At 41.9% G+C, this 14812-nt stretch overlaps 1 protein-coding gene across 9 annotated transcripts in view; it reads right to left on the minus strand.

Moving 5' to 3' along the window:
• The window catches only part of AFF3 (ALF transcription elongation factor 3), a 523081-nt gene that overhangs the window by 2671 nt on the left and 505598 nt on the right, over positions 1 to 14812 (minus strand). For 8 of the 9 annotated variants that reach the window (XM_073614716.1, XM_073614715.1, XM_073614718.1 and 5 more), the window contains 4 exons: positions 10153 to 10224; positions 8857 to 8950; positions 6576 to 6625; positions 4581 to 4777 (listed from right to left, as the gene is read on the minus strand). In XM_073614716.1, the coding sequence (XP_073470817.1) occupies positions 4581 to 4777; positions 6576 to 6625; positions 8857 to 8950; positions 10153 to 10224 (413 nt within the window). The remainder of the gene's footprint in view (positions 1 to 4580; positions 4778 to 6575; positions 6626 to 8856; positions 8951 to 10152; positions 10225 to 14812) is intronic. The other variant, XM_073614722.1, reaches the window with a different exon arrangement.

Consider the following 14812-nt stretch of genomic DNA (forward strand, 5'->3'; position numbering starts at 1 on the left):
AATATGTGTGATCGGAGCCGGGACCCCATGGAGAGAGGGACAGCACGTCCCCGCTGAAGGAAATACGGGGCTAAGGTAAGTAAAATGGGAGGGCTGAGGGGGCCGGTCACTGCCAGATGTTTTTTCACCTTAATGCATATGTAGCACTAACTCTCGGTGGAGCTACTGGTTTAAGCGGGCTTGTTACATTCACTCTCCTTCCCTCTGTTTTACCGGCACCGGGTCTAGGGGTTCCGTTGAGTTTACCTCTGGATGACACACGCACCAACACTTGAATACGTTTTCAATGCTTTAATGAACAATTCTCTAAGGAAATAGCAGGAAAGAGGGAGAAGGGAAACTGCAGAAGAAACTCAAATATCTTCTCATAAGGTTCTTGACAAATGTCCTGGTAGGATTTAGATATTATAATAGAATGCGCTCCCCTCGTGGGACACACTCCTTGCTCGCCTGGATAGGCCTCTCTCACTTGCCTAGTAGCCAGCACGCAGCACGAACAAAAGTCTCTGCCACAGACTTGTTTGGGATAAACCGGTACGATCCTCTGCCACAGGATGTATTGTTTTTTTCTGCAATGAACGTCAGTCACAGAGCTTGAACCTTTAAACCAACCCGGCAACACTATGCTGTATAGTTACTTTTAGGATACGTCCTCCAACCGAGTCACCAGGCCCCTCTCCAGACCAGCACGCTGCGTGATCCTTCCATGACGGGTCCTCCCCTGAGATCTCCTCGGTTGTCCAGCTTCCTCCCTTTGGATAGACAGCTCAGGACCATTCCTCGGCTGCTGTTGTAGGCCCCAGACAAGCTTCTGGGCCCACCCCTGCGCCGCAGTGGCGTGGGCCTCCGGAACAGAGGACCACGAGATTGCTCTCTAATGCATACCTGTCGGCCAGGAGGGCCAGCAGGTGGCTGAAAAACGAACCCCTGAATATTGCATCTGTCCCATAAATACCCTCGCCCAGAATGCAACTCGGAGGACCACCTCCACCGAGTTGTCTCCGGGACAGAAGAGCATCCATACGCTTCGACATGTTGCCTTTCCAACACTGACCAGTATAACAGCGACACCCACCGGTCAGTCTGGAAACACATACAACGTCAGCCAAGCTGGAACAGAGGCAAACTTAACCTATTTAACGAACAAGTTACTAAATTTACCTAACATATGGTAGATCGCAAATCTACCAGCGCTACATACTCCCCCCCTACAGTAGACGTTGTCCCCAAGGTCTGTCCAAAAACAGTAACAGTAACTCCCAAGCCTGGGAGTAAGTATTTGAGTTTCTTATAACTTTGATAGACAAAGAGAGAGGAAAAGACAGTGGAAAGATACTAGAAGACTTACATCTATAAAACATTATGTTCACATCTGCAAACAAAACCATCCTACGATTGTGCATAACCTCACTATCTATCTTAGCTGAAAAGCCTCCCAGCTTGATAGGAGATCCTATAATTCCTGAAAAGGAAAACTTATTAAACACACACACACATATATATATATACTGTACAATATTAGGAGCAAAGCCTCATCTTTAAAGAAAATGTGCCTCTTTTCCTTTTATCCATATAGGAATAAACTTAAGGAGTCTATCCCTGTACTATGATCTCTTCAAATAAAGAAAAAAAATAAATCCGGCTAGCAAAAAGAAGTCATTGGATTTAAAACACTGAGCAGAATATGCAAATCTTGACCACACAGATTTCTTTACACTGACACTAACTAGCTAACTACTTGCAAAGTTCTTTTGTTCAGAATTACCAATAAAATCGGGGATCTGGCAATGTCAGTGGTTTTCCCGTTTTATCCACGATGGTAATGAAATAAACAACATCATCTTTTCCGGGCCTGCAGATAACCACCTTGTCAGCATAGATGTGCCGACCAAAGTTCCAGTGCATGAAACATCCACTAAAACGTTCATCTATCTTAGCAGAACATGCAGTCTTTCAGAAAGGCTTAGGCACAGACAAATAGTTCCAAACAGCTTCACTGTACCAAAGTTCCCGATTAGTTTCAATCACCTGCATTATGTCCTGGGGCACATAGGGGAACTCCAAACCATACTTGGCAGCGACACGCTTGTTTAACATCCTCTGCAAACGTGCAAGTTTGGGCAAAGATCTGTCTCTCCCCATACCAGGCGGTACACAGGAATCCAATGATTTGCTCACCATAGACCCAGCCGGTGTCTGTAGTGAACTAGCAACTTTTGGCAAAGTCCCGGTAACAGTACTGTGTGGCTCCACACAGGGTGATGTCTTCCCAGAACTCAGGGCTGTCCATTCAGGGAAAGTCACAGCAGAGGCAACATCTTCACTTTGTGACCATAACAGCTCTTGTGACATAGTCTCAAATAGGTCATCATCCCCGGAAAGATCCAACATGGATTCCAATTCCGAGTCTTCCAACTCTTCTGCTGGTAGATATTTACTCACAGTCCCAGATACATTCCCCATCAGTGGCTTACCCATTCCTGATGTGGACTCTGGTAGCTCCAGTTCAGGTAACCTCTGGGATAGGCCTCGACCATGGCCGCGGGAAGCCTTCACATATCCCACCTTCCTTTGAGTAGGCACAACAGGAGTAGGTGTAGTGGACGCAGAAATCAAAGTAATGTTCCCTGACGAGACGACAGCAGCAGTGTCTCTCTCCGGAACATTATCAGCAACAACAAGCAAAGTGACGACCTGTCGCTCTCTCTCTGTAGCGGTAGCAGCTTCTACTGTGGCGATACCTGTTGCCCAATCCATCCGATAAGCACGGGGCGATGTGGTAGGTTGCTCCACCACAAACAAGTACTCTCCACATTGCGGACATCGGCCAAACGGACGAAGATGTACGGCCAATCCTTCACATTGATGGCAGATCATGCCCAGTCCCTCAATATCTCCTGAGGTATACAGGACAAACCTCCCCTGAAGCTTCAAATGAACTCCTGTATCTGTAAGCAGAGTTCCAGATAGCACAGCATTCATCACGGTGCTTGTAGGGAACATTCTCGGTCCTATGATTGGCTGCATCACTGGAAAAGATATGGCCACACTCTGATCTTTTCAGCACGATCACGAGGCCTCTCCTCTCCTCTGGCGCCAAACACATACACGTGTCCCACTCGGTAACAAGTAGGGTAGGCTCCTCCCACTTGATCTTCTGGTCACGTAGCTCCCGGGCCTTCTCTGGCGCCCGCCGTCTACGCATTCAAAAATAAAGTCCTGCAGTTTATCCTTTTCTCTTCCTGAAGGATTTTTTCAAAGTCCATAAACTCCCGGTAAAACACTTCTCTGGGTTGCGAGAATTGACGGTCAACAAATCCCGGACGACGCCCCCACATGTAGCACTAACTACAGTTTACCTCTGGACGACACACGCACCAACACTTGAGTACGTTTTCAATGCTTTATTGAACAATTTTCTAAGAAAATAGCAGGAAAGAGGCAGAAGGGAAACTGCAGAAGAAACTCAAATATCTTCTCATAAGGTTCTTGACAAATGTCCTGGTAGGATTTAGATATTATAATAGAATGCGCTCCCCTCATGGGACACACTCCTTGCTCACCTGGATAGGCCTCTCTCACTTGCCTAGTAGCCAGCACGCAGCACGAACAAAAGTCTCTGCCACAGACTTGTTTGGGATAAACCGGTACGATCCTCTGCCACAGGATGTATTGTTTTTTTCTGCAATGAACGTCAGTTACACTGCTTGAACCTTTAAGCCAACCCGGCAACACTATGCTGTATAGTTACTTTTAGGATACGTCCTCCAACCGAGTCACCAGGCCCCTCTCCAGACCAGCACGCTGCGTGATCCTTCCATGACGGGTCCTCCCCTGAGATCTCCTCAGTTGTCCAGCTTCCTCCCTTTGGATAGACAGCTCAGGACCATTCTTCGGCTGCTGTGGTAGGCCACAGACAAGCTTCTGGGCCCACCCCTGCGCCGCAGCGGCGTGGGCCTCCGGAACAGAGGACCACGAGATTGCTCTCTAATGCATACCTGTCGGCCAGGAGGGCCAGCAGGTGGCTGAAAAACGAACCCCTGAATATGGCGTCTGTCCCATAAATACCCTCGTCCAGAATGCAACTCGGAGGACCACCTCCACCGAGTTGTCTCCGGGACAGAAGAGCATCCATACGCTTCGACACGTTGCCTTTCCAACACTGACCAGTAATAACAGCGACACCCACCGGTCAGTCTGGAAACACATACAACGCCAGCCAAGCTGGAACAGAGGCAAACTTAACCTATTTAACAAACAAGTTACTAAATTTACCTAACATATGGTAGATCGCAAATCTACCAGCGCTACACATAGGATGCATTAAGGTGAAAAAAACACGAGGGTTTACAACCCCTTTAAAGTATCATGTATTTGTACATTTCTTCCAAAAATGTTTAATTATTAATGTGCTGTTGTCAAATCACACCTGTTTATTAAATCATTTTTACCAAAATATTGAAATATTCTGGGAAAATGTTTTTTTTTTTTTAAATATATTATTTTTGAGGCAGGTATATTAAAAGACGCGACTATGTAATATTGTGAAATAAGAAGCAGTGACAAGAAAGATGACCAACCTGCATTATCTTTGGCTAGATTATCAGCAATTTCCCAATAATCGTAGCTGTGCAGTATACTGTTAGTAATACTGACATGATTGGCTGCCATCTGGTGGATTCGCTGAGGGATGCTGATAATAGAAGTACTTGTAGAGTTGCTTATGACAGAGTTCACCAGAGGACTGGTAGATATGGGTGATGAAGTAATTGTGGCCCTGAATAAAACATAAATACTAATTAGCTATCATTCTCCTAGTATCTATGAAGTTTATAATTTAATTAAGAATGTCATTGTGCTAATTAAAAAATATGATTGATACTTATAAGTGAAGCTAGCAGATTTTATTCAACTAAGCCAGTCAATTAATAGTGTGGACTATGTCATATCCCTGATCACTAAAGTGACTTGTTATGTTCTTGCACACCTAGAGCTGTGATACGTATAGTATTAAAAGGTATGATTACATACCTCCCAACTTTTTGAGATGGGAACGGGGGGACACCTATTGGAAAAAGTATGCAGCCTTAGATGAGCAAGAAGCCTTGCAGGCCAAGAAAGGATGGGGGGGAGATGTTAGCAGGCAGTTCTCCTCCTCCTGAATCTTACCAAACCACATGCCCTCAATGTGGGGAGGTCTTTACAAGGCGGGGGGGGGGGCCCTAACAAAGCACATTGTCCCCATGTTGATGTGGACAGGGGCCTCTTCCCCACAAACCTGGGGCTTATTAACAGGGCAGGGAGTGAGTTACTGGTTGTTAGTACACCGGTGGATGTTGGCTCCCCAACAACCACCATCCCTTACCTGGAACTGTCACATTTAGAAGTTTTAGGTATACTGCTGCCAAATGTTTTCAACTCTTAATGAAACATTTTTTTTAAACAGCAAGATAATTAATGAATAAATAATTAATGTTTTTTTTTGTGAATGCTGTATTTATTGGTAGAGAATTGACAGTTCACATATGGCATGAGATATTTGTATAAAACACAAATATCTCATGTGATAAGCATTAGTGAATTGACTTTACTGTTGTCTTGTTCATTCAGGGTAAAGTGACAGGGTCTGTGTAACGCCACCTCTACCCCCGTACATACAGTTCTCGCACAGTTCTTTGGCCAGCTTGAATACGTATGGAATATACACAAACCAAGAATCCCCGTTTTAATATAAAAGTTTGCAGGAAGTATATAAGGGTCTACAGCAGTATGCAGAGGGCTCAAAAATAGTTTGTATTAACATGTGGTCACGCACCTCTTATGTTTTATATATACTGTATGGCCATTTAGATTTAACCACACACAGTTTATAATTATAATTACTATTGCAGTGTTCAGGTAGGTGATCAGACCTGTGAGAAAGTAGCTCTTATTCAGCTGTGTTAGTTTACACCATATTGGCACAATGGACTTGATTGACTTTATGTATTACAAGGTAATTTGCACCTTGCAAGGCCATTTTCCCAACAGCTTATTTTATTCAGGTGAAACATTTCTGATTTCCAATTTCCAATCCTGTGCAAGCATACAGCTGTTTTTTTTAAATTTTTTAATTTTCACAACATTCACTAAACACTGTTATTATAACATTCTATAGCAAAGTTACCAGCCTATTTTGCCTTTAATAAATCAACTCCTATTTGTCCAATGTATGGCCAATACATTTTCCTATAAGCAACTAAGTAAATTTTGCACCTATTTTGCACAGTAAAGTAGGGACTTGTCAAAGGGGGCTTAGTTTGACTCAGCTGGTCAGCTAGAAAATGTATTGCAGTATGAGAAAACTAATGATTACTATTTTTAAGCAAGAGTTTGCTAGAAATATGTAAAGGTGTATAGCAGCGTGCCAAGAGTAAATTGGGAATTTGGTGTGTTAACTGATAACTAACAGTTAATACCTCTCAATGGGCAGACAATATTGCATTATCTCCATTTGGTTGAAACATTTTCACTCTGCTCTTTCATTATTTAGAATACTAGAGGAACATTTTCCAAGCTCTAATCTAGCCACTTACTTTTCCTTGCCATTCCCTGGTGATGATATTTGAGATGCTTTTGATGAATTCTACAAAAAAAAAAAAAAAAAAAAATGCACACTGTTTTACACAAGTAAGAACTATGATATCAGTCAACTATATGATTCCCAAATAAAATTTGCATCCAAACATTTCCATTTCAGCGATATATGCAATAAGAATTCATTGTTACCTCTTAATTAATATTCTCATAAATGTAACACATTTCAACCCAAAAGTACAAAAAGAGCAAACTCATACTCACTCAACAGATATACTCTTTTTACTTTTCTAAAAGGGAGACTGATCATTTCACTGCAAAAGTTTTCCAGAATGCACAAATTCCTAGTAATGTTGAGATATTTTAAAGTAGAACCCTAGCCTCTGACCTTCAGGCCCTTCCTTGGATTGAACCCATACAGAGGGATACCCCAAACTCATACTTAGTTATTACCTGCCACCTCCTAGAAGTGTGGGATGGGGCCTTCCCTAAATTTCACATCTCCCTCCCATTGGGGACTATGACCTGATTATTTGGGAACCCAGCATTTTCTTGTTTCTTCATTCAGTTCTGAATATAACGCATTTGTTTATGGATTTGTCACAGTTTGAAACCATTTTACTCCTTTACTTCTTCATTCAATTCCAAATTGAACAAACTTGTCTATGGAACCGACACCATTTGAGACCCTTTTACGCCAAGACTCTCCTCCTTGCACACTCCCTGATATTTACAACATACTTTTGTCCCTTGTGCATCCTTGTGTGTCTCTCTATGTAGAAAAATGGGCTGCAGAATTGGCTACCTTCTATTCTCTGGAAGAATGGGGTGAAACCTTTACATTAAATCACCATTTATCCCTTGCCAACGGGGCTCACAAGGTCAGCTTCCAAATACTTACACACTGGTATGAGTGCCCAATTACTCTCCACTGTATTTACCCCTTGTTGTCAGATCGATGCTTAACTCATCCAACTAGAGTCTCTGAAATTGTAACAATTCCCCTCATTTGGTATTTCTCTTTATGATTCGTGGCTCAAAAAAGACAGCCAAGAGATCCATTCTTAGACATTTCCCCAAGAGAGCCATGCTTAGACATTTCCTCACTGGCTCAAAAAAGACAGCAAGAGAGTCATGCTTAGACATCTCCTCACTGCAGCCCATGTAGTTATCCCACATCATTGGCAGTGGGTACCAAGGAGCAGTACATACATAACTGGGCCACTTGGAAGATTTTTAGAGAATCACAGGAATTTATAGACCTTGTTCAAAACTTTTTTTTTTTAATCCGCCAAAGATTTTGTATATCTGTTTATCCTGTTCTGCAATTTACACAGCACATCCCTTCACACAGCACATCCCTGTATGGCTGGCCAGAATACCTTTATTTTTTCTACTGCAATACATAATGATCTTGTCCTTCCCCGGCCTGTGACTGGACAGTAAAAAGAGAAACATCAGACTGATTAACTCACCTCTCTGTCACTCTGCTGTCTATTCCTGTCAGCATGTTCCTTGTGAGAACATGAGTACTGCATCACAATTAAATGGCTATTTGTGCTGCTTCTCCCTCTCCAAGAGTAAACTCTGCTGTACAGGGTATCGCAAAAAGTTGAAACATGAGGTATTAAACACACTGCCTGCATGTAAGGAATACATTTATCTATATGTTAATGAATAAAGAGTTGTGCAGTTTATGTAGTAGCAACTACACTTTAATTCTTATTTAGAGTGTGGTATTATGAGAAAATGTTTGCAAAGCTGCAAGATAGGTCCATTTGAATAATAATTAAAGCTTAACTCTAAGCAGGTATAACACACATTATTAAAGCTCTGTTAGCATTGATACAAATACTGTTAAATGTGTTTTTAAATGCGAGCAATGTAAGTACCTGAATTAGGGAGAAGAAGTGCAAGAAGTCAATCAGTTGATGGGGTAACAAGAAGGAAATGAAAGCAGAGGCACAGAGAGTTGAGCTCATCGCTGTGCTGTCTCTCTTTTCACTGACCAGTCACAGTCTGGGGCTGGTCCAGAAAAACCTAGACATCTAGCAGTTACTGCTGGGGAACTACCTGGACTAAAAGTGAATAGAAGTGAAAGCGGCATAAGCTGTTTTATGATTTTAGCTTTTGAAGGGCTACTTATTTTATCTTGATGTTTTGGCTGGGGTTCTGCTTTAAGTTGTTCTGTAAACCCTGCCATTGTGAATTTTGTAATTATACCAGTGAACAATAAAAAAAAAAAAAAAAAAATGTTGCATAGCAGTTATTTGTGCCTACCTTAAAATAATCAATGAGTGCTTTAGAATACTTCACCGCATGATCTCTTTTGAGGCGGAACATTCTCCAGTACAGAAGTGCAAGACAACGATAACTGCGAGAGAATAAAATAAATAAATATATATACAGTATATATATATATATATATATATATATATATATATATATATATATATATATATATATATATATAAATAAATAAAAATTAATGCTCAGTTTTGTCATATTTGGCAATATACCTGCCATATGAAAAGAAGTTAAATGATGACAAACCATCAGCAGGATGTATTTTGGTAGAAGCAGTAGAGAAAGTACTAAAGTAATGCATGGTGGTAGAAGAAGTACAACACCATGTAATAAAATAAGGTTTAGTTTTCCACTGTTCATTTTAATGCAAAAGTGCACTCTGGAGCAATGAGTTGAAAAAGGAACAAATAGACCCTGATTCACTAAACTGCATTCTAAAGTTTGTGAGTGTTAAAAAAATACTTAACTCATCATTCGCACCTGAATATTGTATTCAATGCACCCTTAACAATAAAAACATTGATGACCAAAAATTTTTAAAGAACTGCTATATTTCAGAAAAAATTTTAATTTTTGGCAGTTTGAGCTTGTGCCGCAATAAATATAACACTCCCGAAAAAATATCTATGAAAGTCACACATACATGTATGAGAATTTGTAATACCAAATCAATTTAATAGTAAACATTTTTTGAGAAACCTACCAAAATAGTCAATCCTCATCAGCAACTAAATGTTACCTGATTTCAGCAGAAGAAATGTCCCAGTTTTACCCTTAAACATTTAAAAATTCTCGTGGCCTGCTAATGTGCAAGTACATTTTTTTGCACATGCAAAAACTGTAGTTATGATATCGTCTAACAATTTAGTGAATCAGGTTTAACTGAAAAAGTTACAATGTGAAAACAGGCCAAAATAAGATGCGCAACCCTTATTTCACTGTTTAGTGAATCAGACAACTTCATTGCTATGCCTCACATGGAAAATGCATGGGGTCAGTACAGGACATTTTAGCCAAGTTAGCTAGTTTATTGGCTTTGTTAAGTACTGTATACCACCTCCAATATGAAAATGAAAGACTCTATTAAAAGACAATTAAGTCATTTAATCGTACCCAAGGGAAAGTTGTTTAAAGTTCAGTAATCATGCACATATACACACTTCATCATCCTCCACTCTGTGTATTAATAGCAAATGCATGTAGCAAATACATGTAGAAATACAGAGTGGAAAATAGGGTGGGGGGAATGTATCAGAGAAATATACAAACCATAATGCTGTAATTTTCTTATCCAGAGATGATCCACTATGACCTGAATGGGATTTTAATCTCAAAGCATACCTGCAACAAAAAAAAATAATTTATAGATTTTACCTCCTAATTTTGTAGTTGTCTATGCTATATAAAGTTTTTTTGTGTAAAGATTATGCAAAAAAGAGCATAAATGTTAAAGCAATAACTTATAAATACAGTGGTACCCACTCAAAAAGAAATGATCAATAGGTACAAATAAAGAGGTCTGGGTAAAACAAACACAGTATGAGAGCGCCTTTGTGGAACTGGAAGGCATTTATTAGGACAAGGAGAATGGGTTTGTGTGCAGAAGGACTAGCAAGTTGGGGTTGTTATGTCAAAGGATTGAGGGGCCTGGGGGGTGCAGAGAAGACCCTGGACTGGGGGGGTACAGTGGAGGCCCTGGACTGGGGAGGTGCAGAGGAGGCGCTGGAGTGGGGGGGGGCCTGGACCAGAAAGGGGTTGGTGTATCAAAGACCATGGATTAGGAGAGGAGCCCCTGGACTAGGAGGGGAGTACACAGGAGGCCCTGGACTGGGAGGTGCAGAGAAGGCCCTGGACTAGCATGGGGGACTGCAGAGGAGGCTATGAACTAGGGGATGCAAAGGAGGCCCTAGACTGGGGGTGTAGAGGAGGCCCTGGACTTGAAAAGTGGTGTTGGTGTGGCAAAGGACCCGGATTCAGAGGGCAGGATGCAGAGGAGGCCTCTAAACTGGGGGGGGGGGGGGGGGGGCTGTAGAGGAGGCCTTGGACTAGGAGGGTAGTGCAGGGGAAGCTGCCCTAGACTAAGGGGGGGCGGGGTTAGAAGAGGCCCTTAACTTGGAAATGGTGGTTGGTGTGGCAGAGGCCCCTGGATGGGGGGTTCACAACATAAATGGGGACATTTATCAATTGTTGCAAGTAACGTCAAACAGGAGCAGAGAGACAGGTCCTGTGATAGATATATTGCTTGTTTGGCTGTACTTCTCCTGGGGATTACAGCAGTGCAGATTGTTTTGCACTCCTGTGGCCCCCTGTGACCATTCTTCGGGCTGTCAGCTGACGTCACAGAACCTGTTGAGGCATGTGAGTGATTCCTGACCATATGGTTGTGATATTTTACCAGTCTGGACCGGTTCCGTGAGTTCAGCCGACAGCCCGCTGAGCTAGCCGCTCCCGTCCTCTCCACAGCCCAATTTTTCAGTGAGCGTGGGGGGGGGGGGAGGGGGCAGAGCAGAGAGCCAGAGACTGACAGCCATAAGGTGCTCTGCTCAGGGGGCACTGAGAACTGAGTGATCAGTTTGAATACTCAGGTTCTCAGCCTGAGAGCCGGGGGGGGGACAGATGCAGCATCCACCTACGTAAGTATGATTAAAGAAAAAAAATCACATACCTGACATCTCCTCTTTCCTGCTATCACACATGACAATTAGGCCTCATTCACATGGAGCATATGCGTCCATGCCCAGTGTGATGGTTGTGTACCGCGTGGGGATACTTGGTGTTCTGTGCATCCCTGTACAGGTAGTCCAGTCAAAGTCAATTGGGACGCAGCAGCTGCATGGACATAGTCGAATGTCAAAATTTGACATGCAGACAGGAAGGGATGCATGTATCCGATTGCACAGAGTCTGCATTTGAATTTGCGCACCCACTTCTATAGGTGAAGATCTCTGGTGCATGCAGATGCAGCAAAAATTGGCTCAGCATACAGGACCTTTCTCAGGGCCTGTCGTAATGATCCCCTTAGGAGAATTTATCAAAACTAGAACAGACAGAATATGGAGCAGCTGTGTATGGCAACCAATCAGCTCTTTCATTTTTAAAGCTGAACAAGCTGAAGATAGAAGCTGATTGGTTGTTATGCACAGCTGTTCCAGATTCTGACTGCACCAGTTTTGATAATTTCCCCTCACTGTGTTTTACATTTCTTACCCCTGACTACTCCTGACTACTTTCTAAGTAAAGCACATGCCTTGGTAAAGTGGTTTTAAAGGCACAAGGTCTTTTACCTTAATGCATTCTATGCATGCAGGCAAAACCCCTTCCGTGTGCAGCAGTCTCCCCAGCCGCACCTAATACTTACCTGAGCCCCCTCCCGATCCAGCAATGCCCACGAGAGCCTTGGCTCTCCAAGGACTCACACTCCTGATTGGCTTTTGGTAGCAGCGGGAGCCATTTGCTCCCACTGCTGTCAATAACAGCCAGTAAGCCAATTAGGAGACAGAGTTGGCGAAAGTGCACCTGCTTAGATGCCCCCATAGCAAGCTGTGGGGGCACCCAGAAGGAGGGAGGGGCCAGGGGCGCCAGCGAAGGACCAGTGAAGAGGAGGATCCGGGCTGCTCTGTGCAAAACCATTACACAGAGCAGGTAAGTATAACATGATTGTTATTTAAAAAAAATCAAAAAAGAACAAGACTTTAATATCACTTTAGGATTAGCTGTGTGTAGTAAAGAATATGCAATAGAACAGTTTTATCTTATTAAAAAGCATGTACTGAGGTTTGTACTGTCTGTTACATACTCGCTTGTGGCACAGTCATTAAAGCATATGGCCATTTAAAAAATAAAAAATAAAAAAACTGCGCTAAGAGAAAAAAAATATATATAATATAAAAGCTGCGGTTATAAGTGAGGCACACCAAAATAGAATATAGAAAGTAAGAACCGCGCTGTGAAAGTAATAATCCTATATAAAAAGTCCAACAGTCATAAATCATAAGTCACTTATGATTTATGACTGTTGGACTTTTTATATAGGATTATTACTTTCACAGCGCGGTTCTTACTTTCTATATGGCCATTTAAGCCCCTCCAACTGTTGATGTAATCTGACCAAACCCACAGTTTTAGCGCCGCAATATTGCTACATAACATTTTTCTTGGGGGGTGCAAAAAAATGACCAGGCCCTGGTGCCAGATGTGCTAGCTACACCACTGCTGAGGGGCCTCACAAAAGAAAATTGTAATATGCAAATATTACATATATTACTAATTTCATTCATAAAATATATATCTCCTGGATCAGTTATAAAGTGACCTGTATATAGGACTTCAATAGAGAACTATACAGAGTCCTAAAGTTTCCCCATGTTGTGCAATTGGGAGGCACCCAAGAGTGTGACAATTGTATTGTTGTGGCCTCCAAATGTTCTAAAAAGAGTCATCTATAGCATCCTCTCGGATGAAGATTTAAATAGGTCCCAAACAAGCCCTATAGTTGATGAATAGGTAAGAAGAGGTTTGGAACATTGAAAATCTCACATGAGTGTATGCAAAAATCAAACTGTTGGATCCATATGTATGTAAATCCCAGCATGATTCAAAACAGTCCTGGAGAAAATTGAACAAATGCGTATCCAGGTAAAATCCTTGCTCATATAATGCAGCATGTAGTCAAATAAACAATATAGTCTATGTGTTATGTAGGTGTATGGATGTCCACGTGGTACAGATGTCACAGCATATGCAATAAGACTTGGGCCAATCTATATGGCCACTAGGGCAGAGCATTCGGTAAACAGAGTATGCAAATAAGTATGTATATTACCCACTTCCCATCCCGCATCTTGTAATATGACGGCTGCAAGGTGGCTATGCCATCCTGGGCGGGCGTCATATGACGTCCTCAGCTTCCCGGTGGTCTAGGGGGCGCACTTGCGCCCGCCGCGTCAATCGGGAGCCGATGCGTGTGCCTGGCGACCGTGATGTCCGCCGGGCACCCGCGATTGCTGGTCACAGACAAACACACAGATCCACATCCTGTCAGGGGAGAGGAGACAGATCGTGTGTTCCTAGTATATAGGAACACTGATCGGTCACCCCTTCCAGCCAGTCCCCTCCCCCCACAGTTAGAATCACTCCCTAGGTAACACATTTAACCCCTTGATCGCCCCCTGGTGTTAACCCCTTCCCTGCCAGTGACATGTATACAGTAATCAGTACAAATTTATAGCTGTATATTGCTGTATAATTGTCAATGGTTCCAAAATAGTGTCAAAAGTGTCCGATCTGTCCGCTGCAATGTCACAGTCCTGACAAAAATCGCAGATCATTACTAGTAAAAAAAAATAATAATAAAAATGCCATAAATCAGTAACCTATTTTGTAGTCCCTAAAACTTTTGCACAAACCAATCAATATACGCTTATTGCGTTTTGTTTTGTTTTTTTTAGCAAAAATATGTAGAAGAATACATATCGGCCTAAACTGAGGAATAGATAGATTGAAATTACCTTGGAGAGGGGGTCCCAAAAGACGGGCCATCTCAAAATTGGAAATGAACTGGATTTATAAAATTAAATGTCTTAGACCCTCAGGATTGAATGTTGACATAGAAATCAACGCTTTTATTGATAATTCTTGATTTTTTTCTGGTTTTGGTTATATATGTAGTGTCCAATATGAGTTCTATGCTTTGTAATTTATGCATACAGAGGGGATCCTGACCTCGATTTTATTCTAGTTTTAAAAATTACTTCTACCTTTTCCAATATTATATTGGTTCATTTGGCCCTCTTCATTGTATACAATTTTTATGTATATATATTTTTTATATATTCTTTATATATATTTTTTACATATATTTTTTATTCATATAAATACAATTTGTCTTAAAATAAGTTCTGTATAAAATACTCTACAAATTCTACGGAGT

The sequence above is a fragment of the Aquarana catesbeiana genome, linkage group LG02 (assembly GCF_042186555.1).
Source record: "Aquarana catesbeiana isolate 2022-GZ linkage group LG02, ASM4218655v1, whole genome shotgun sequence".
Lineage (NCBI taxonomy): Eukaryota > Metazoa > Chordata > Amphibia > Anura > Ranidae > Aquarana > Aquarana catesbeiana.